General features: G+C 38.1%; 1 protein-coding gene and 2 long non-coding RNA genes across 3 annotated transcripts; 2 read left to right on the forward strand and 1 right to left on the reverse strand.

Moving 5' to 3' along the window:
* The first annotated feature begins 1895 nt into the window (after window positions 1-1895).
* On the forward strand, window positions 1896-15051 carry LOC142100101 (uncharacterized). Its single transcript, XR_012678701.1, has 3 exons — window positions 1896-2100; window positions 14200-14257; window positions 14981-15051. It is a non-coding gene; the product is annotated as an uncharacterized LOC142100101 (long non-coding RNA).
* Window positions 15052-15113: 62 nt separating this feature from the next.
* On the forward strand, window positions 15114-15633 carry LOC142100102 (uncharacterized). The gene is made up of 3 exons (XR_012678702.1): window positions 15114-15184; window positions 15344-15411; window positions 15571-15633. It is a non-coding gene; the product is annotated as an uncharacterized LOC142100102 (long non-coding RNA).
* Window positions 15634-17837: 2204 nt separating this feature from the next.
* LOC142100245 (uncharacterized) lies at window positions 17838-19514 on the reverse strand. Its single transcript, XM_075184178.1, has 5 exons — window positions 19444-19514; window positions 19289-19366; window positions 19027-19119; window positions 18336-18398; window positions 17838-18208 (listed from the first exon to the last, which is right to left on the reverse strand). Exons 1-5 carry the CDS (start codon window positions 19511-19513, stop codon window positions 17838-17840), a joined length of 675 nt encoding a protein of 224 aa, XP_075040279.1. The 5' UTR covers window position 19514.
* Between the last annotated feature and the right edge of the window lie 4938 nt (window positions 19515-24452).

Consider the following 24452-nt stretch of genomic DNA (forward strand, 5'->3'; position numbering starts at 1 on the left):
TCACTGAATGACTCTTTCAAAATTGACAAATATTGCAATATAGAAATTGCAGTTGCGTTGACCCTCACATTATTATTATTATTCATTTTTATTTATAAGGCGCCACAAGGTGTCCGTAGCGCCGTACAGGGACAACGAATTACAATACAAGGTGAGACAGCACAGTACAGTAAACAGTAAGCACAGTAAATCAGTAAGCTCAAAGCACAGCTAGAGAGGGCGGGGGAGGGGAGAGGGAAGATCCGCATCTGACAGAGCCCAAGAGGGAGGGAGCGGATGACAGGGAGACCCCCCGTGGGGGGGGGGGTGGGAGCGAGAGGGAACGGGGGGTGGAGGGTCCTCGAGGAAGAGGGCTAAGTAGCTGTAGAGCAGAGTTAGAAGTGATGGAAACAGGAGGAGAGATAGCCCTGCTCAGAGGAGCGTACAATCTAAGAGAAACACTCACATGCAAACACTCTTTTTTAAATATGGATTTCAATGAATGACCCTTTCAAAATTGACAAGTATTGTAAAACAGAAAAGATTACAATATATAGCGGTTTTTTGGGTTATGCAGCTGCTGCTGAACCTCACATGCAAACACCCAGTTTTTTCGAAAACTGTCCCACACAAGATTACTTTCACTAGAGAAACTTTAAATTTTAAAAGAAAATAATCTATTTGTTTTTTGGATTCTGATGTTAATAGTCATACAGCAAAAGCACATTGTTTTCTTCAACTAAATATATACTACTTAGTTATGAATGATATCTAACTCAGTCTATATACTAGTACTATTATATATGCATTAACAACAACCAGTAGCCACAAGTCTGTGAACGCTATTTTCAGAGCAGAGCACTGAAGCTAACCTCCTTCTTACATGCTGTCTGTTCTAAAATGCCACTTGAGAAAACGAATGAGGACTATTTATCTATGTATATATACATATATATATGTATACATACATATATATATATTTATAAGAATAATTTCCGGTTTTGCCTCATTATGAGAGCCAAATTTGGCATGCGAAACTCGGATTCAACCAATTTGGATTTCGAAATTCGCATTTCAACCAGTCCAAACCGCTCATCTATACTGTATATCCTTTTTAATCAGTAAATTTAAAGATATGGTATTGCCACTGTAATATTTGGTAACACAGCCTTTGGTGAAAATAACTGCAATCAATCATTTCCTAGTAACCATGGATGAGCTTCCCACATATCATTACTGTCAGTTTGAGCCACTCTCCTTGGGCAAACTGTTTTAGTTCTCCAACATTTAAAGGGTGCTTTTCCCAACTATTGTTTTCAGATCTCACCACAGATGTTTTATGAGATTTAGATCTATTTAATAGTGGAGTGTAGGTGGGGGGTAATTATTTAAGGTGAGGTGACATAACATTTAATTTAATGAATATAGGGCTGATTTTGGGGAGGAGGGCTATTTATTAAATGTGAATATGAATTATATAATGCCGGAGATGGTTGTGGAAAATGGTTATATTTATTAAACGTAAATGCTATTTAATTTATTGATAGGACTGTTTGGAGGGAGGGAAATAGGTTTTGATTAAATCGGTATACTGTTAATTTAATGTTGTGGCTTGTTGGAGGGAAATAGGTCTACTTATTAAAAGTGAATATTATGTGAGTGCTATTGATTTAACACCACAGCTGGTTTGAGTTTTCTAAATCTCATGTACCCATTTTTTTTCAAAACAGGGCATTGTCTACTGACGTCACAAAGGAAAGGAGCCAGAAAGAACCTCTTGCTGCCAGACACTGGCTGTGCAATAATCTGCAATGATAAAGAATCATATGCTTCCTTTTCTCATATGTCTGATGAAAAAATGAAGCATATGATTCTTTATCACTATGAGGATTTTCATAACTAATATATATCCTATCTGCCCCTGGGAGTTTCATATGAAATCCTTTACAGCACTGCCAGCAGGTACGGATTAATGCACAGCCAGCGTGCATTAAAAGGACTGAGCTGAAAACTCTAAGTCAAGGGTCGGCACGCCGGAGCCACTTTCAGTTTCAAAAGATTACTGAAACTGAACTCAGTTCCTCTGGACGTTGCTGAGCTGACGAATTGTGTGAATGAGAGGTGAGTTGCACACACAGCTGGCTAGTGGAGCATAATGTGTATTGGGGGCATTTATGTGGCAAAATATGAACTAAGGGCACTTATGTGTGGCATAATAAGTATTGGGGGCACAGCCATGTGGCATAATATGAATTGAGTGTATAATTTGAACGGGTGCACTACTGTGTAACATAACATGAACGTTTATTTGTTGGTCCTATTACTATTAATATTACAAAATCAAGTGGAAGCGCTTTACGAGCCAACACAGTGCCAGTTTCTAATACACGGTATTTAGATATATTTGAGTTACATTTGTTAAAATATGGATTCCCTACACACCGCAAGTCTGCGACTTATGACAAATAGAGATCACTGTGTCCCAAATATACGCTGACAGTCTGCTGTAAAAATAACAATATACATATACGATCAAACATTTAGTGCTGTTGTGTTTCAGCTAAATACCCAGGAGGATAATTGCACAAAAGCATCATTGTATACATCTAATAGTGTATTACAACACAATGGAATGATCACTATATTGGATAGATGATGCTGTAATTTTTTATGACATCATTTCTCAAATTTTGAGGACAAAAATACAAATATTGTGGTACTTGAAAATCATTATTCCTCAGTGATAAACTGAATCTTACCAAATATTGTACTTGAGAAGAAATCTATGCTGGTGGAAAAGAACATTACGGACAGGTTCTTGTGGAATTTACTATATACAGAACTTTATTTTGGAAGTTCATTTATATGACTGTCAGCACTCAAGTACAATTTTGATTCGCTAGATTTGTTCATGGTACACCTGTTACCTGCTCCTTTCAGCCCCCTCCCATTTCTGCGCCTGACTCCCATATCTCTTTTTGTTATTATTATTAACCTCACTAACACTAAATTCCAGTGATTTCCATTAAATTTTTACCATCTCACTGGTCACAATATGCTTTTCATACACTTTCAGCCAAATACTGCAGCAATTTGGCTGGATGGTAAGCGACAGAGCAATGACTCAAACACACGGCAGTTCCTAGCACATCTAGGAAACATTGCAACGAGTGCCCCACCTGTTTCTTGGATAAGTGAGGTAATTCTACAGCTAATACATGGCAAGGAGCGCTGACCCCCCCGTGATGCGTGCTTTTATCAGACACACACCAATCCAGGGTACCAGACAATGCACTAAAAAGAGCCATTGAAATTCCCAGCAAAAGGACAGTTCATCAGTGAGCTTTGAATCAGCACAAATTCTACAGACAAGCCTGCTTATCTTCCTCTTCATCAATGACTCTTAGCAATTGAGCTCTCATCTTTGGGTGTATATCAGACTGAAGGAGAAGACGTCGTCAAGCCAAGGCCCAGTTCAGCGGTCAACTTGCTGACCAAGAGCTCCTTGCAACTGTTCAGATCTCGGTCATTTGGAAGCATTGAATCAATGTAGGTCTTAAACCTCGGATCAAGCACAGTTGCCAAAACATAGTCATCTGACTTCAAGATTTTAATAACTCTTGGATCATTGCAAAGTGAATTAAGTACTTGATCTACAAGGCCAACATACTTTGCGGAATTGCTTTCTTGCTTAGTCTGTGATCCGCTTTGCGACTGGGTGACTGCTGTCATACTTGCTTCCTCTAGCAAAAGATTGTTTCACAGTTAATTGTTGTAAAGTACCAGTGCTCTTCTTCTTGGGCTGCTTATGGGAGGAAGCTTCACCACCAGCAGCAGCAACAGCAGTGGGACTATCACTCAAGAATTCTTCACAGGAATCAATTATAGTGCAGGAGTCATTGAGCCTTACCAAGTTGGATGCAGGACTAACTCCAATCGCTAATGAGGATATTGATGAGGCCGGTGTTGTGGGTGTAGATTGCAGGCATTGGGATGTAGGTGAGAGAAGGGTCCTAGCTGATGATGGAAGCTTGTTGTTATTTTTGTTACCATAACTTTCAGCTTTTCCCATGAAGTCGCATCAAATGGCGTAACATGGATGAGGTTCCAAGATGGTTAAGGTCCCTCCCTCGACTGACTGTGGCTTTACATACACTACAGATGGCTAGACAACTGTTGACAGGATTTGGGTAGAAATAATTCCACACATTTTTTGGTCTTATGTCCAGGCATGACAATGGCCTTCTTCTTGTCACGTGCCAGAACTGCTTCCACTGGTGCAGGACTTACACAAACAACCTCATCCTCATCAATATCCTCATTAGCGCCCTCGTCAGCGACACAAATATCCCCCTCAATCTCTTCCAATTCCAAAGTGGCATCCTCAATTGGTGTATCACCGGCTACACTCGGGCTGTTCAGGCACACATCAGCAGAAATGGTGAAAGGGCCCTTCTTTATGGGTACACTATCAGAATGGTCACGATTACAACTACCACTCGTGGATGGACTCTCCTCAGGGATTGGTATCATTTCTGATTCTGAGCATACATTTTCAGCTAATGCCTTACTGTTTTCTTCCAGCTCGGCTTTCACACGTAACAGTAGTTGTGCACCACTTTTGGACTTCAAATTAGTTGGTCTTGCTCGTTCATGAGTGATCTTACAAGAATAAGCCTCAGTAACATTTTTAGATCTCGAACTCAGAGAGAAAGGCGAAGACCTAATTCTTTCTTTGCCACTGCTTGTGTAGAATGGTATGTTGGCAATTTTTTTTTATCAGCAGTTAACTTTTCCTGGATTACAGCTCTTTTTCACTTCAACACAGTTAAAGGTGTTTTTTTGTTACATTTTTTTCCTGACTTTAAAATACTATGTACTTTTACATAGGCTTTACCAGATGACGTACAGGGATAACTACTATCAGGACTCGTGGCAGTAGCTGCTTGCTGCTCCTGCTCATCAGTGTACTGCTGTGAATCCATTTTAATGAAACCTCAAACACTTTGTAGTGCAAATTCAGAAATATACAGTGCTGCTATATTACAATTTCAGCACTCAGCAAATACAGTTTTATTAGAAGGGGGGATATGACACCGCAAACACTTTGTAGTGCAAATTCAGAAATATACAGTGCTGCTATATTACAATTTCAGCACTCAGCAAATACAGTTTTATTAGAAGGGGGGATATAACACCCCAAACACTTTGTAGTGCAAATTCAGCAAAATGCCTGCTCTATACTGCTCTATTCCTGCGACCTAAACCTTCTCTGTCCCTCTCTCTAATGGCGCTATATCGTCGTGGAGGCAGGTATTTATTGATTCTGAAACTCGCGAGATCCGACAATGTCACAATGACGTTTTGCCTCGTTTTGGAATCCGAATAGGTGGGAGAGTACCGAGCCGACTCGGCTGGATACTCGGAACCCCGATGTTCGGGTGGGTTCGGTTTCAAGGAATCCGAGCCCGCACATCTTTAAAATATACACCCACAAGTTTAAAAATAGTTTTATTTGAAATAAAAAAAACAAACAACATATCCCTCATTAATTCTATTTATTGCTCAATTAGATGCAGGTTCATTATCAGCTGTAAATCCAGGGATCCTTTTCTAGACAAAAAAATAAAATAAAACCCTCATTCACGCAGCACAAGAGCTCCTATCACCAGGGACGGATTAACAATGGCCCTGATGGGGCTGTAGACCCATGCTTCTCCACAGAAATAGGCCCAGGTCAGCCAGGAGACAAAAATTTTTTTTTTTATTGTGAGGGCACCTGGTGCAAGGAAGTAGAGGGGGGTGATGCGGACCACCAACTGGCGGCTTTCCTGGTTGCCAAGGGCCGTTCCCGTCATTGGAAAGCAACAGGAAGCCAATCACAAGGCTGTCTGTTGCCGAGTGAGGTGGGGGTTGAGACTCCTACTGTGTGATTTGCATTGTACCGACCTCCACCCAGTTCCAGACAGAGGTCAGCGGCGCTCAGCACAACAAGTAGCAACAAGTTAATTTTACAGAGCATATGTGACGACAGGCCCAACAGGGGATATGTGACAATAGGATATATGTGACAACTGACCCAATAGGGGATATGTGAAAATATAATATGCATGTGTTAATAGCCCATCTGTTACAGCATAGGGATCAGTTCCTTTTCTTACAACAAAATTACCAACTTTTACAATGGAGATTATACACTGGTGCTACTGACCGTTAACTGTGTTTGACTATTTGTGTTTTGAAGTCTGATGAGACGTACGAACACTTGAAGAAAGAATAGTTATAACAAATCTTATAAATTCATCTTTGAGGTGTCAGGAGGTATGAAAATAACCAATAGCTGATAATCACGTTCTCACAAATTAACTGCAGTTTGTTTGTATTAATAAAAATCATATTTTGCCCTCTGCATTGGGTGGTCTCATAGCTGCCATCTGTATTGTGTGGCGGTCACAAGGGTGCTGTGTGGTCTTCTGCTGCTGTAGCACAGCCACTTCAAGGTTGGATGTGTTGTGCATTCAGAGGCACTCTTCTGCATATCACCAATGGTTAATTGAGCTACTGTTGCCTTCCCGTCAGCTGGAACCAGGCTGGCAATTCTCTTTGGACGTCTCTCTCTTTCACCCACAGAACTGCCGCTCACTGGATGTTTTCGATTTTGAGCACCATTCTCTGTAGAGTCTAGAGACTGTTGTGTGTAAAAAGCCCAAGAGATCAGCAGTTTCTGAGGTACTGAAAGAACCCATATGGCACCAACAATCATGCCACAGTAAGAGTCACTTAGATCACATTTCTTCTCTATTCTGGTGTATAGTCTGAATAACAATTGCAAATTTTGATCATATCTGCATGCTTTTATGCATGGTGTATCTGCCACAGGAATGGCTGATTAGACATTTGCATTAACCGGCAGGTGTTCAGGTATACCTAATAAAATGGACAGTGTTTGTGTAATTTTATATATATATATACACACACACACACAATATGCCAGGTTCCCCGGCGCTGGGATAGAGGGGAGGGGGGGGGGGAAAGGGGGGGAAAGAAAGGAAAAAATGTGATGAACAATACAAATGATTTTAAACAAGTAAACCAGCCGTGTTTATTAAGGCGAGAGGTTTGAGAGTAATAAAACAACTACGGTGGATAACATATGAACACATATCATGAATCATATGTGTTTTGTACAGTTCGTTGTGACAGAAGTCTTGGACAACAGTCACTCGCTCCTGATGCTAAAGCCAGCCGGCTTAGCCACTGAAGTAAGTGTGATCACAGGAGGAGTAAACACTGTAGTTCATCCATCGGGAACGGATTTCCCAATTCAATTAGGTACTTTATAGTAAAACTGGGATATAAATATATACACAGCTTCTGCTAGTGTTTATTCCGGAAGCAGGTAAATCATACCGCCAAGCTGTACCTTAAGACCATGTAAATAGTCTCATAATCTCTTGACCAGCTGAAACACAAAAGGGATCGTAAAAACGCTTCTAGCAATAGTCCAATAGAGTCTGTAAATCCCTTGTTTCACATTTCTATGAGCTGGACTAGTGAATGAATCAAATAAACCGTAAACCGGACGTATAGGCTGACGCACTATAAGTATTAATCTTCAAAAACAATAGTCCGTGTGTCATATAGAAATAAGAGCTCAAACCCGTAAACCGGTATTCCGCTTGATGTGGCGCTATTAAGTCCGCGATGGGGGTAGTGCACTTACCGAGGATGCATCCTCTAGGTGTCCGGTTCCTCTCGTTGCAAGTCTCATAGTAGACAGGCTCACTGGGTTGTGGAAGAGAGAAGAGTCGGCTCGTGGCGCATGCGCGCTAAAAAGCGGAAGTCGAGTGTCGCTTTATAGAAGGTGTTATGGTAGTAAAGATATCGATATCAGTGCTGTTTGTGGTGTAATACCTACGCGTTTCACCCCACGGGGGGCTTCTTCAGGGAAAAATAAACAGCAATGAGTGTTGTGTCAGGGAGAGGGCCTTCTTATAGTATGCCGATTAGCATGACTGTTCAGTGATAGGGTATTTGTTGATTGAAGGGGTGAGGCACGCCCACAAAAAACTCTGCAGGCAAACGACTTAGTCTGAAACATGTAGCAGTCGTGATTGATGGAAAATATGCAGAATAAATGCAAAGTAATTTAAATATAAGATGGACACAGGAATCATTAGAAAGTATTTAGGTCAAAATCAATATTTAGACCATTCGGTGCTAGAGTCTTTAAGTTGTAGATGTGTTTGGTTTCTTCCTGTGAGATCTTTTTTTTATAAAATCGCCTCCCCTCCAAGGTTTTTCTACTTTTTGAATACCTATAAATTTAAGGAGGGAATAGTCATGATGGTGATACTTTGAAAAGTGTTCAGGGACACTATGTGTCTTAAGTTCTGCAATTCTTGTGGAAAGTTTTCTAATAGTCCTACCTACGTATTGTTTTCCACATGGACACACCAGAAGGTATACAACCCCTGCTGTGTCGCAGGACAGTTTCTCCTTGATGTGGAACTCTTCCCCAGTACTGGTTGAGATGTAGGTAGTGATCGGTTTCGTGCTCTTAAATTTGCTATTCTTGCACACTGAACATCTGTGACAATAATAAAAGCCTTTTTTAGTCTCATTAAGCCAGGTCCCTCCTTTCTTTTCTGGGGCAATAGTACTGCTGACGAGTTTGGTCTTGAGATTGTCAGATTTCCTATAGACAAATTGTGGTTTGAGTGGTAGGATGTTTTTCAGATCCTTGTCTCCCAGCAAGATATTCCAATATTTCCTGAAAATTTGTTGAACTTTCTTTGCATCCTTGCTGTATTTCGTGATAAAAGGGAGGATAGGTTTATTTTTGGATTTCTGGTCCGGTGGTGACGTTTTTTTCCCCAGGAGTTCATCCCTATCAATATCCCTGACTTGACCATAGGCAGATTCTATGTCCTCTGGTTTATACTCTTTTTCTAGGAACCTCTTTTTGAGGGTAAGGGCTTGCTCATCATATTGTGCCAGGTTGGTACAGTTACGTCTCAATCTGGTGTATTGGCCCTTAGGGATGTTTTTTTAGCCAGTTTGGATGATGGCTACTGGAGGTGTGGATATAGGAATTGCAGTCTACCTGCTTGAAAAAATTCTTGGTGGCAATCTGACCCACTTCAATGTAAATTTCTAGATCTAAAAATTCGACTTTAGTATCGCTGACCTGGTGGGTAAAAGACATATTTAACTTATTGTTATTGATGTATTGTAGGAAGGCTTCTAATGTAGTATGATCTCCCTTCCAAATATAGAAAATATCATCTATATACCTGAGCCAAAGGTGGATATTTTCACGGAAGGGGTTGTTGTTATAGATGTGAGATTCCTCCCAGTTGGCTACAAACAGGTTCACGTAACTTGGCGCGAACTTCGCGCCCATAGCAGTCCCGCGAACCTGTCTGTAGTAGTTCCCACTGGTCCAAAAATAGTTGTAATGAAGTACAAAGGATATGCTATCGATCAGGAATTCTATTTGATCTGGGGGGAGGTCTGACAATTTCTCCAGAGCTGACCTGGTATGGGCACAGCCTGCCTCATGATCTATAATAGTGTAGAGAGAAACTACATCACATGTAAGGAGGAGGAAATCCTTTTCCCATTGTGTGTGTTTTAGGACCTCTAGTAGATGGCCAGTGTCCCTCAGATAGCTCTGTTGTTGGGTAACCAATGGTTGGAGGTAAAAGTCTATGTAACTGGATATATTTGTGGTAAGGGACCCGATCCCGGAAACAATGGGTCGGCCGGGTGGGTCGTTCATCTGTATTGTTCATCACATTTTTTCCTTTCTTTCCCCCCCTTCCCCCCCCTCTATCCCAGCGCCGGGGAACCTGGCATATTCTACGTTAGGGGTTGGGACCATTCCCCTTCTGTCTTTTTTCCCCTGGCTGCAACCACTCTCTCTTGGGAAGCGCAGATTATCCATTTCTGTTTAATAAGCAACCCTAAAGGTCCCAGGATATTCTTGCTGCACCTTTCCCTCTCACTTCTTTTGACATGCTACAAGCGCAAAGAGAAATTAGGACACATAGGCTAGGGGACATCTTCTCCAAAAAAGAGAGAATTGTAGAACCGTGTGTCAGCACAAACAGTTTTTGCGACAACTTTCTACGATATGAGAAATTACTGATATTAGAGGTAAAACAATGGTGGGAATCCACTGCACTCGTGAAATATATAGAGAATAAGATTGTCCCTAAGGGCCTACGTATATCAAAACAACCCACCTTTAATGAAGAGAATCATGAATTCTTGTCCAAATGGAATAATATATTAGAAAACTGCTCCTTTTAGTTAATGAAATTGATTGTCGACGATAGGGAACAGTCTTTGAAAATAATTGAGGAAGAGATTTCCCTAATAGAAGACCTTTTTAAACCAATCAAACATCTAGAAGATTACCAAAATTTGGAAACACTTACAAAAGACAAACTACAACAAATAGAAAAGACAATCATTAATAACAATTCAAACTACACAGCATTAGCCAAAACAGTCTTCAGAAAGGGCTCTATGCGGGCCAACTCTGATCTCAATAAAACCAAATATGAATTTATGACCAAGCTTAACGACATTAACCACACAAACACTGAGAACCAAGCTGCTCTGTCTCCCAACTCCTTAGAAATCGAAAAGAACATAGACTTTTTTTTAGGATTGGCCCAGAACACATCCCCTCCCACTCCGAATCCACCCTCCAACCAACAATTCCCAGTATGCCTAAAAAGAAGAAGGGAATCCCTAGACCCAGAAGAAAACGAGGTGGCAACAAGAGAAGGAGCCAGGCCGAAAATAATAAAACAGGTCTAGAACAGAATGGTATCTTCAATTTAAGTAAAAAAGAACTTTCTATCTTAGAAAATAAAGTCCTAGAAAAAGGCCTCAAATTTGCCCCCAAAAAGAACTTTTATAGATGTCGACAAATATATCAGACAACTATTAAAAAGTTTTTTTCAGACCCTTCAAGATCCCTAGCATGTAATACCCCGGATTCTGCCACCAATACCTATAAACATACTCAGTTTAAGAAACAATCCACCTTCTACCCAAGATATGCAAAAGGTCCTCTCATTAATGCTTTTGAAAAATTAGTGGAGAAAGATCTTGAGGACCTTAAAATCCATAAGGCAAGCACCCATTCCAATATGACTCAATCAGAAATAGTGGCCATTAAACAACTTAGAGAAAATCTGAATATCATCATAAAACCCGCCGACAAAGGAGGAGGAATTACTATTCTTGACAAAGCAAATTACCTTGCTGAACTCGATAGACAACTCAAAGACAACTCCACCTATGAACTACTACCCAAAGACCCAACCTCCTTATATCTTAAAGAATTGGAAACACTCCTCAGTGGAGCAGCACTGAAAGGCATATTAAACAGAAACTAATACCAATTCCTCTCCATCGAATACCCTAGAATCCCAGTTATTCATCAGATGCCCAAGATACACAAAACTCTCAACGACCCACCCGGCCGACCCATTGTTTCCGGGATCGGGTCCCTTACCACAAATATATCCAGTTACATAGACTTTTACCTCCAACCATTGGTTACCCAACAACAGAGCTATCTGAGGGACACTGGCCATCTACTAGAGGTCCTAAAACACACACAATGGGAAAAGGATTTCCTCCTCCTTACATGTGATGTAGTTTCTCTCTACACTATTATAGATTATGAGGCAGGCTGTGCCCATACCAGGTCAGCTCTGGAGAAATTGTCAGACCTCCCCCCAGATCAAATAGAATTCCTGATCGATAGCATATCCTTTGTACTTCATCACAACTATTTTTGGACCAGTGGGAACTACTACAGACAGGTTCACAGGACTGCTATGGGCGCGAAGTTCGCGCCAAGTTACGCAAACCTGTTTGTAGCCACAACAAAAAGTTAGATATATAAAGAGGGCGCTCTGAGAACCTATTAGATACCTAAAATAAACAGAACTATGGCCAGTTGCAGCTCTCCTTACAGGCTCTGGGACCTGATTGAGGATATAAACATAGACAAAAAGAAAATTGAGAGCGCAAAAAACTGTAATCCACTAGTTGGATTAATTACAAATTCATTTATTATATAAAATAATATGTATTTAAGGATGATATAAATATACCATTACACATATTAATAAAACAATAGCCAGTATTAGGTATAACAAAAAACTGGCATATATCAGATTCAACACTCTTAATGTGTCAAAGCACATAAAATATTCCCTAGATGGATTCACAGCACTGTTTGTAGCCCACTGGGAGGAATCTCACATCTATAACAACAACCCCTTCCGTTAAAATATCCACCTTTGGCTCAGGTATATAGATGATATTTTCTATATTTGGAAGGGAGATCATACTACATTAGAAGCCTTCCTACAATACATCAATAACAATAAGTTAAATATGTCTTTTACCCACCAGGTCAGCGATACTAAAGTCAAATTTTTAGATCTAGAAATTTACATTGAAGAGGGTCAGATTGCCACCAAGAATTTTTTCAAGCAGGTAGACTGCAATTCCTATATCAACACCTCCAGTAGCCATCATCCAAACTGGCCAAAAAAACACCCCTAAGGGCCAATACACCAGATTGAGACTTTGTCTATAGGAAATCTGACAATCTCAAGACCAAACTCGTCAGCAGTACTATTGCCCCAGAAAAGAAAGGAGGGACCTGGCTTAATGAGACTAAAAAAGGCTTTTATTATTGTCACAGATGTTCAGTGTGCAAGAATAGCAAATTTAAGAGCACGAAACCGATCACTTCCTACATCTCAACCAGTACTGGGGAAGAGTTCCACATCAAGGAGAAACTGTCCTGCGACACAGCAGGGGTTGTATACCTTCTGGTGTGTCCATGTGGAAAACAATACGTAGGGAGGACTATTAGAAAACTTTCCACAATAATTGCAGAACACCAAAGGAATATCAAGAATGAACTTAAGACACATAGGGGCGTATTCAATTAGCCTTGATTTCGCGATTCCGATACTATTTAGCGCGTTTTCATGTTAGCATAGAGTGCACACAATTCAATTCCCCTTATTTTACGCGTTTAAGTCGGAAATAAACATGTTACGCAAAATCTTACCAAGCCCATAGAACAAGTGCAGGCAGGTTATTCAATTGTAAATTTTCGCTTTAACGCATGTCCAACAAAAAACCAACTGTTTGGTTTTGTATATCTATATTTTTATCTAAAAATTTATATCTAGCAGTTAAGGATTTTTATTTCTATAAAATTGTTAATAGTTTAATATCTAGCATTATTTATAGTTAATGATTTATATTTCTATAAAACTGTTAATAGTTTAATAATAATAGTATTTATACTGCTAGGTAGTTAATTAATAATAATAATAATAGTTAATTAATTAATTAATACCTACATTTTTTTTAAAAAAATTTTTTATAAGAAATTTACAAAGGCATTAGTAATGGAGCCATTTTCAACAAACGTTTGGCAGTTTATGTATGCAGCATGTATTGATGAATGTGCACATGCTGGTTTGCTTGTTGGGGGAGAGGAAAGAAATACTTTGGAAATAGAGGAGAATGTAGATGTGCATGTGGCTGCAAGTGAGGGAGAGAATGCTGTGGCTCCATTACTTGATGCAAGGCGTCGGGTCCCACGGCCCCGTCTGTACCGCACACGTCGGTTACTTGATGGGGTCCCTAAGGATGAGGTGATAAGATTATATCGCCTATCCTCAGTTGCAATTTATTCTTTATATGACCTCCTTAAAGAGGACCTGGAACCAACAGTCCCCACAAACCATGCTGTGCCTGGATTGGCAAAGCTGCTTGGGGCATTGCATTTTTTAGCGTCGGGAACCTTTCAACCGACATTGTCCGTAATTGCGGGTTTCTCCCAACCCACATTTTTACGGAGTTTGTTCCAGGTCCTTAAAGCCATGAAAAAACATACTAGGGAATTTATTAAATTCCCAGTCTGAATTAGAATGGCAGGAGGTCAAATCCAATTTTTATAGTGTGGCACATATGCCAAATGTCCTGGGTGCAATAGATTGCACCCATGTGGCACTCACACCTCCGGACAGAATGGAAGAGAGCTTTCAAAACCGAAAGCACTTCCATTCCATGAATGTGCAGATGGTGTGTGATGCCAGAAAAAAAATCCTAAATGTTTGTGTTGGTGTCCCTGGTTCCTCTCATGATTCTTTTATTTTGCAGAATTCAGGAGTGTTCAAGTGGTTTGAGGAGGGAGATTTTCCTCATGGATGGCTCCTGGGTAATTTATATCTAGGTAATCGCTATTAATAATTATTTCTAAAATGAGAAGAGCACTAATAAAATAAAAATTTTTTTTTAATAGGTGATGCAGTATATGGGAGCCAGCCCTGGTTGCTGACTACAGTGTCCAATCCAATTTCTGATGCTGAAAAAAGGTACCAAGCGGCACATATAGCCACCAAAGGTGTAATTGAGCGTACCTTTGGGCTACTTAAGAGCCGGTTCCGCTGTTTGGACAGGTCCGGCGGTGCGCTTCTGTACTCACCATCAAAAGTTTGCCTTATTGTTATTGCTTGCAGCCAGAGCCGTAACTTAGAATTCTAGCGCCTGGGGCGAGAAAGACAAATGTCGCCCCCCTAGCCCTCAATTTTAACCAAATGTATCTAAAATATTCCTAAATTGCGCCCCCCATCAGCGTTGCGCCCTGGGCGATCGCCCCTGTCGCACAGCCCTAGTTACGGCCCTGCTTGCAGCATTCTGCACAATATCTGTTTGGCAAATAATTTGGAGGTAGAGATAGATCCTGCTGTTTTACAGGATCAAGACCTTTCTTCAGCCACAGCATTTGGTCGGGAAACAGGAACTCGTGAGCGCCAGCGTTTAATTTTGGATTTTTTTCATGTAAGTGTAAATTTTATTACGTCATAATTTTTTTTTATAAATATAAATATAAATTAATTAATAACTAATAGTTTATCTTTTTTTTTTGTTTTTTTTTCAGGACTTCAAATTAATTAGTGGGAGATATCTCAAACAATCATCGTTCGGCGTTCGATTAAAGGATTTATATATATATATATATATATATGTTTTTATTTGAAAATATGTTTAATGTTAATAACAGTTAGTTAAGATAAAAGGATCCAGTGACTGGATTTTAAAGACCAAGGCCATGAAGCTTTTCAAGAGCCAGCTTCTTGGACAGGTGGGTGTCATCATATGTAAACTGCACTATGCTATGTTCTGTGTGATGTAACCTTATGTAAAGTATCACTACTGACACATAATCACACTGAAATTACCTTTTTTCTCTTTTCCTTTCTCCAAAATGTACCTGTCACATCCATTTCACTGTGGATTGCAGACGGAACCAGCGACTGGATTTTAAAGACCAAGGCCATGAAGCTTTTCAAGAGCCAGCTTCTTGGACAGGTGGGTGTCATCATATGTAAACTGCACTATGCTATGTTCTGTGTGATGTAACCTTATATAAAGTATCACTACTGACACATAATCACACTGAAATTACCTTTTTTCTCTTTTCCTTTCTCTAAAATATACCTGTCACACCCATTTCACTGTGGATTGCAGACGGAACCAGCGACTGGATTTTGAATAGTCCATGGAATATTGGCCCACTTCTATTGTTTGTTTTTTGTTAAATATAATGTATACTATTTAATTACCACCAAAAACCTAAATTATAAGAGAAATGATTGTTTCTTTGTATCCAAAAAAGTTAATCACTCTTTAAAATGTATTAATAAATTTTTTCTAACCAAATTGATGTGTTGAACAAATATTTATTTTTCTATTATATTGTATAACAATCTTTCTAGATTATAATAATGAAAGACACATGTTTCAAACAAAACTATAACATCTTTTAATAATTTACATATTTTCTTTGTGCAATAAAATTTATATATCACAATTTAATTTTTCTGTGGTCTTTGCTTTTCTCCAATTTCTTGTATTTTTCAGAGTAGTTCTTCTATCCTATTCAGTTGGCTGTGAATTATTTAAAAAAGTGTTTAATTTTTATTTATTTTTTTAAAAACATAATAGTTGAATAAAAATTGCAACATTAGCATCATTAACAATCAATCCTCTATTTTAATTTTCATTAGGATTAAGTATTATCTTTTAAAAAATCACTGATAATATTTCTGGAACTTTTTTTTTTTTTGCACTGTTATCAATAACATTTAACATTGAATTTTTTTTTACAATGAATGTTACAATTGTTAAAAACATTAACATATAAAAACAATTTAATATACATTTATATATCAATAACATACCGTGGTTAATTATAGGTAAAACTAAATTCTTGTCGTTAGTTCTTCTTTGGGATAACTTCATGATTTGTAGCATAGACCATTAGATGATTATAAAATCTTTTGTCTAAGGGATTTAAACAGAAAAAAAATATATAAAATACCTAATATAAAATGTAACATAATTAGATTCATTTTAACACAAATATTACACTTACCATTGTTAAATATTCTTCCAGTAATTGAAGGATTACGTGTATTTTCAACTAAAAAAAAAATTTTTTTTTTTTTAAAATACATACATATAGGCATTCATATACACATATATCTATGTATCTATATACACACACACATATATATATATATATATATATATATATATATATATATATATATGTATGTATAAATGTGTGTGTATATATATATGTATAAAAATAAAATAGAAGACAGGGGGCGCCACACATAGTGCAATTATAAGTGATACATAGTCGTATTCATCCAGAGATATATAATTCCCGTACCAGATATTCAAAGTAATCAAGCCAATGATTTATATGATGAATTCCTTCTGATGGCACCACGAATAACCTGGTAATCAAGGTAATCCTGGATAGTAGATATCACCTCCTGACATAGGGCAAGATGAACAGCTGCAAACTAATATACAAGCCACAATGGTGTGATACCGTAAATGAACCAGACCAATATGCTTAAAAAGACGTCTAGATTGTCGCCGGCTGGTACCTTCCTCATCTGCAGACAGGTGTTGAATGACTGGGGAGCTGTCTGCTGAATTTAAGTATTGGTCAGTTTTTATATCTGCCCTTCACAAGCACTCTATTGGAAGTTTTGGGTATATCTCTCTCTCTATGTATGTATGTATGTATGTATGTATGTATGTATGTATGTATGTATGTATGTATGTATCTATATATATATATATATATATATATATATATATATATATATATATATATATATATATGAAATGTATATCTTTATGAATTATTAAAAATATCCAAATACAAACCTTTTTACATGTAAGGTTCATTGTGATCATCAAAATGAAATATTCCAAAATGTTCAAACGTTGAAAACTTGTTGCTCCATATTTATCAACAGATCAATTATATCTTCTATTTCTGAAAAAAAAAAAAATTACAGAAATATATTGTTACTAAAATGTTATTTAATATTAAATATGACCATAGATTGGGTTAGTGAACGTACTAAATATTGAAGTATTAGATAATAAAAAAAATAGATAGACATTTGACTTACGTTGGGGGTAGATTGCATCACTGGATCCTCTGATGATGAAGATGATAGTAGTCTTCTTCGTGCAGATTGCAATTCTTCTGGGCTTGGCCTTGCAGACTGCACTGTCAAATCCAACGGTATCTCTGGGGTCCTTAAGCTGCTTATAGCACTTTGTGGTTGTCCTGTTTGAGGGATGGTTCCTGACACATTCCACTCTGGAAAATTAACCAAAAGGTTTTCCAAAAGCCTTCTTGAGCGCATTTCTTCATTTAAACTTTGAAGGTTGGTGGCTATGAGGATATTGGCACCTGCAGTCTGTTACTGGTTCTGCAAAATTTGGTCTAGAGTATTGGAAATTCTTCCAATATTCACTTCGGTTCTTTCTTGGGAGGCTAAGATTCCGGAAAGAATAGTGGCAATGTCTCGATTGGTGTTTATCTGTAATTGCCTCTGTTTCGACATTTCCTCAGTAAGTCCGACAATGGCATCTTTGATTCCTCTCATCTTGTCTTCCATTGTTCTCCGAAACACTTCCTGGGAGTTTTCCATTTCTCTTGCAAGTGTTGTAAGTCTAGGAAAACTAGATGTGAAAGGTGCACTTTCCCCACGTTGTATTCTAGATTGTGAAGTGTCTTCCAAACGGTGAAATGTTTGCTGCAGGGCCTCAAAAGCTGTGGTTGTTGTTGTAGCTATTTTGAAAGAAAAAAAATAAATATACACATACATACATATAGAAACTCACAACTATTTATTTAGAAACATGCTATATTGGTTGACATTATTAATTAAAAAATATAATTATGACTCTACACTTACGCTGAATCACAGGAATTTCTGGTGAAAATGATAAAGAACCAGACTGATGGGAGTCTTCTGATTCTGGAAAAATAAAACATTATTACATTTTTTAATGACGTTAGTTACATTTGTTAGTATAATAAGGTCAGTATGAACTTGGCACTTTGTATTAATGATGGAAATTTACTGGTAGATACACAAAACGGTTGATTTATATCCTAAATGACCAGGGCCCTCTTACCAACTATTTGGGCCCCCGTGTAAAGCCATGCACCTGGGCCCATATACGTCTGAGGCAGCGCAAGACAAAAAAAAAACAAAAACCAGAGAAAAAAACCCACAAACTTACCTTTAGGACAGCTGGCGATCTGGCTACCTCCCTGTTCTCCTCCTCCTTCACATTCCGCAATGCTTGACTGGCGGGCGTTATGACGTGTCACCCAAAATGCACTGCCAGCGCCACACGGAGGAGGACAACAGGGAGGGAGCCAGATCGCCAGCTGTCCTAAAGTAAAAATTTTTTTTTTTCTTGCGCTGCTTCGGAAAGACTTACCTAGCCTGCAGGGCCCCCGGGCACCTGCCCACTGTGCCCAATGTGAAAGAAGCCCCTGTAAACGACTAACCTATATACCTTTAATCAGTGGCCTATGATGAAATTTATAAATAGCTGCTAAGTTGAAATTTTTGTCCAAAGAAAATTTTTACTTACCATTTCTAGCAAAATTACATGTTTCTGTATCCTCAATAGGGGTTACATCACTGTCTGCAGCTCTTGCCTCTTGTTGCTTCTCTCTCAGGTTTTCTAAGGATAAACAATAAAACATGTTGCTATTATTATCTAATTGCAAATGATTTATTTCCTCATCAACAGATTATTTTAACCTAATGACAATTTGAAATATTTAACAAATAAACAAAAAAAAAAGGCATTGCAATGTTGAATGTAGAATGTATATTGCACTATCATTCACCTGTAACGGATTCCGAAATGTTCTGCAATGACGCCAATTCTGTCCTTGAACTACATGGTTGCTCTTCAAATGCAGTCTCTGAAACATAAGCAATGTTAAAAATTTGCCAAAAATCGGATTTTAATAAATTTAAGATTTTTTTTTTTAAAACCAACCTCTTCTTCTTTTTTCAGTGATGTTAGTCACCGTAGAAACTGATGATACACTCATTCGTTTTCTTGGCATTTCTGTTTGAAATTGCTTTGTTTTAGATTATTACAAGACATAGATATATTTTTTTAAAAAAAAAATGTAAAATTTTTTTTCATACATACCTGTTGTTGCACGCGATCCTTTTTTCTTATACCGTAGGATGTCTTTGTGTGTTTGAACTACCCAAAAAACAAAATTTAAATGGTTTTTAGATATTGATTGAGGACATACACATATTTTTAAAACAAAAATTGCCCCTGACACTCAAAATTGCCCCATGACTAATGTTTGCCCAAAAAAAATAATGCCTGATTCATTAAGCATTTAACTATATAAACTGCTAATTTTGGTCACTCGGCCAAAATAATGTTACAATGAAAGGGCTGCAAAATATTATTATGTTTTTCAAAAAAACCCAATACTGACTGTTTTTTCACGTAACACACAAATATCATCTGTGTACAAATAAGCTCTCAAAGATTAGTGCAACAGGAAAAAACAGGCAGTATTTAACTTATGTGCAAAACAGAATACTAAACTTGCACACCTTGCATTGTTGCATGTTTTTGTCCAGGATACTTAAATAACGTTTCTAAACTTACGATCCTTAATGAATCATGGGCCATGTCATTAAATAGATTAGAATTAAATTATAAAAAAAATATATGGTTCAAGACCAAACTCCTCCTTTATATGCCTTATTTTACAGTATCATATATATATATATATATATATATATATATATATATATATATCCAAAAACGTAATAAACAATGGCGCTCACAGCAGTATTGTATAAAGTTAGTATAGAGAAAGTCCACACATACACCTCTTCCACATATGGAGGCAGCCTTCCTTATAATAGGTGGGTAAATCCAGAATCAAATAGAAAGTCAAACAAGGATACGGCGCACAATGGTGTGTTACTAGGAATTTATCCCAGGTTCAGTGGGGAAATAATAGTATAGTCAATGGATCAAAGTTCCACGTTTGCTGGACGGTCTTATAGGACCAAGGGTATGAGTCCAGTTTGCACATATAAAAGACAGAATAATATAGGCATAGGATTAGTAGAAGCAGTGTGTTAGTGATAGTCCATCACCATAGTATTACACACCCAAAGGAAATTATATCGCTTATCTGTATGATTACTCCAAAGACTGGAACACAGCTTAACAACCACTTCACTTTCAATATTATGTGGTCAGCATACTCAGCAACTGCAAGTCTGGTCTCCAGTCAAAAACATCAGCATACTGTAAACATCATATCTCTCTTCCACTCAATGGGTAAGAAAAAAAGGAGATAATACACTATATGGTGTAGTATTTCAAGGTAACAGTATTTAATCAGGATTTTAACATATAAAATGCACACTCACAAAGAGTAATAATAATGCAAGCTTATCTGAAATTCAGGTATCAGATATACCATGTCCTCAGGTACAGCAGGAACCTCCCACAGTCTTCCGCACAGGATTGACTGATGGTGTGGTGACCCAAATACACAGGAACAGTTGGAAAGAAGCCTCTACGCGTTTCGTCCTCAAACAGGACTTCCTCAGGAGGTGATAAGTGTGGCCTAAAACCAGGGATTATTTATAGTAATGCGCATCGCCATTTTGCGCATGCGCATTGCGCTAGACGAACTGCGCATGCGCATTGCGCTAGACGAACTAGCGCAATCCCTGGTTTTAGGCCACACTTATCACCTCCTGAGGAAGTCCTGTTTGAGGACGAAACGCGTAGAGGCTTCTTTCCAACTGTTCCTGTATATTTGGGTCACCACACCATCAGTCAATCCTGTGCGGAAGACTGTGGGAGGTTCCTGCTGTACCTGAGGACATGGTATATCTGATACCTGAATTTCAGATAAGCTTGCATTATTATTACTCTTTGTGAGTGTGCATTTTATATGTTAAAATCCTGATTAAATACTGTTACCTTGAAATACTACACCATATAGTGTATTATCTCCTTTTTTTCTTACCCATTGAGTGGAAGAGAGATATGATGTTTACAGTATGCTGATGTTTTTGACTGGAGACCAGACTTGCAGTTGCTGAGTATGCTGACCACATAATATTGAAAGTGAAGTGGTTGTTAAGCTGTGTTCCAGTCTTTGGATTAATCATACAGATAAGCGATATAATTTCCTTTGGGTGTGTAATACTATGGTGATGGGCTATCACTAACACACTGCTTCTACTAATCCTATGCCTATATTATTCTGTCTTTTATATGTGCAAACTGGACTCATACCCTTGGTCCTATAAGACCGTCCAGCAAACGTGGAACTTTGATCCATTGACTATACTATTATTTCCCCACTGAACCTGGGATAAATTCCTAGTAACACACCATTGTGCGCCGTATCCTTGTTTGACTTTCTATTTGATTCTGGATTTACCCACCTATTATAAGGAAGGCTGCCTCCATATGTGGAAGAGGTGTATGTGTGGACTTTCTCTATACTAACTTTATACAATACTGCTGTGAGCGCCATTGTTTATTACGTTTTTGGATATACTATACTTTGGTTTTTGTTTTAACAAGGCTGCACTAACAGATTGTAAATCTTCACGTAAAGATGTGGAGAAACACAGACAGAATCTCACAAAGAACTAATCGTTGCCAAAAAATATTTAACGATAATGCCAACCCACTAGACTTAACATCTGATCTGGATAGTCTATTTTGGGATGTGGAAAAACTTTTGGTGAGAGAAACACGTATTTGGTGGGATGTGAAGGGTCTAGAACATTACATTGCAGTGGACCGCATCCCCAGGGGCTTACGTATCAACAAATCCCCCACTTTTGGGACTGACAATACTGAATTCATGAAAGAATGGGACCAGGCTTTACATGATTGTTCAGTTAAACTCATAAAACTTATCATCCATGAGAAAAAGAAATTGTTTCATCAGGTAGAGGAAGAAATCAACATTAAAGACTCCCTGTTAGAACCACATAAAGATAAAGAAGATTATCGTATTAACGAACAGGTACTCAATAAAAAGCTAGAAAGAGTTGAGACGGAAGTAATTAGAACTAAAGAGAAGAAATTTATGAGGGATAAGCATGATTATGACACCAAAAACATCAAACAGTGGAAAAGACATGTTCCACAACACAACTATAAAAATACCCCCTATCCGAATAGTGCCCCGAAAATGGATACTAACTGGCAAACAGTCCAACATGGACAGAAAAGATCTAGAACTAGTCCTCAGCAGAATCGCCCTGTTGAGCACTTGCCTCTCAGAAACAGATTTACCACATTAGACAGGGTGGATGCTAGCGACAGTGATGATTTTTTGTCTCCAGTTCGAATGTTACACGAAAGGGGGGGAGACAGGAAACACGTAAGAGAGAATATAAGAATAGCTTCGCCACTGAAACGCAGGCACACGGAAGAAGGGGAAAACGAGGGGGCATTCAGAAAGATAAGGAGAAAATACACCACATCGACAATGGAACGTTAAAAACTAATGGGATTTTTAACCTGTCCAAACACCAATTGAGCACATCAGAATGTTCAGTACTTAGTAAAGGCCTTTCATTTGCCCCTACTACAAAACCTAACAAGTTCCAAATGTTTATAGACATCAATAAATTTACAAGGAAATTAACATTAAAAAGACACTTTGCTAGGAAAGAGACGGCAATAATTTCTAACTATGAGAATGCTTTTAAATCAGGCTTGAAGCCTACTTCAAAATTTTATCCATTAGAATCTAGAAGTAGTCACATAGACCTTTTCCAGGAATTGGTAGTGAAGGATTTATGCCACATGGATTATAAGAATCCAAGGTACCCTAATCTATCTAAACAAGAATTAACAGCCATAGAAACTCTAACTAATAACAAAGACCTAATTATTAAACAAGCGGACAAAGGGGGGGGCATTGTGTTGCTGGATAGACAAGCATACATTGAGGAAGCCGAGAGACTTCTAAGTGATGAAACATCATACACAAAATTACAAAAGGATCCAACGCCTGACTTTATATCCACTTTAAGGGACACCATCTTGAAGGGTCTACGAAAATATGTTCTAACTAAAGAAGAGTATCAATATCTCCTAGTTTTGAACCCTATCATTCCTATATTTTACTATCTCCCGAAGATACATAAATCACTTGATAAACCTCCAGGGAGACCTATAATCGCTGGTATAGATTCTTTAACTTCTCATTCCTCAGAGTACGTAAATGTTTTTTTGAGCAAATATGTAACTAAATTAGAGTCCTATTTGAAAGACACAACTAGCGTACTTAACCTATTTGAAAATTTCAAATGGTGTCCAGAATATACATGGCTCACCATAGATGTGCAATCTCTCTACACAGCATTTGAACATAATAGAGGCATCAACGCATGCAGGGAGTTTTTAAATTCTGACCCCGATCTATCCCAAGACCATAAAGATTTTATTTGTGAGTTAATTAATTTTATCCTTACTCATAATTATTTCAAATTTTTAGACAGCTTTTACCTCCAGACCTGCGGAACCGCGATGGGGACAATTTTTGCGCCAAGCTTCGCAAATCTGTTTATGGGAAGTTGGGAGAAAATATATATCTATAATCCTAACCCTTTCTCGAAGCACATTAAATTTTATAAGAGATACATAGATGACATTCTAATGGTCTGGGAAGGAGATGATGATTCCATTAATTCATTTTTAACATACATTGATAATAATGACCACAATCTTAGATTCACTGCAAACCGCAATAAACATAATATTGAGTTTTTAGATCTAGTCTTGACGGGCTCAGACAATGAAGTTGAAACCCAAAATTTCATCAAGACTGTTGATACTAATAGCTATCTACACTTCAAGAGCAGCCATGTTAATAGATGGAAAACAAATATCCCCTTTTCACAATTCTCCAGAATTAAGCGAAACTGTAGCAATGATTCCCAATGCAAAACCCAACTTTCCATATATGCACAACGCTTCCA

The sequence above is a fragment of the Mixophyes fleayi genome, chromosome 8 (assembly GCF_038048845.1).
Source record: "Mixophyes fleayi isolate aMixFle1 chromosome 8, aMixFle1.hap1, whole genome shotgun sequence".
Lineage (NCBI taxonomy): Eukaryota > Metazoa > Chordata > Amphibia > Anura > Limnodynastidae > Mixophyes > Mixophyes fleayi.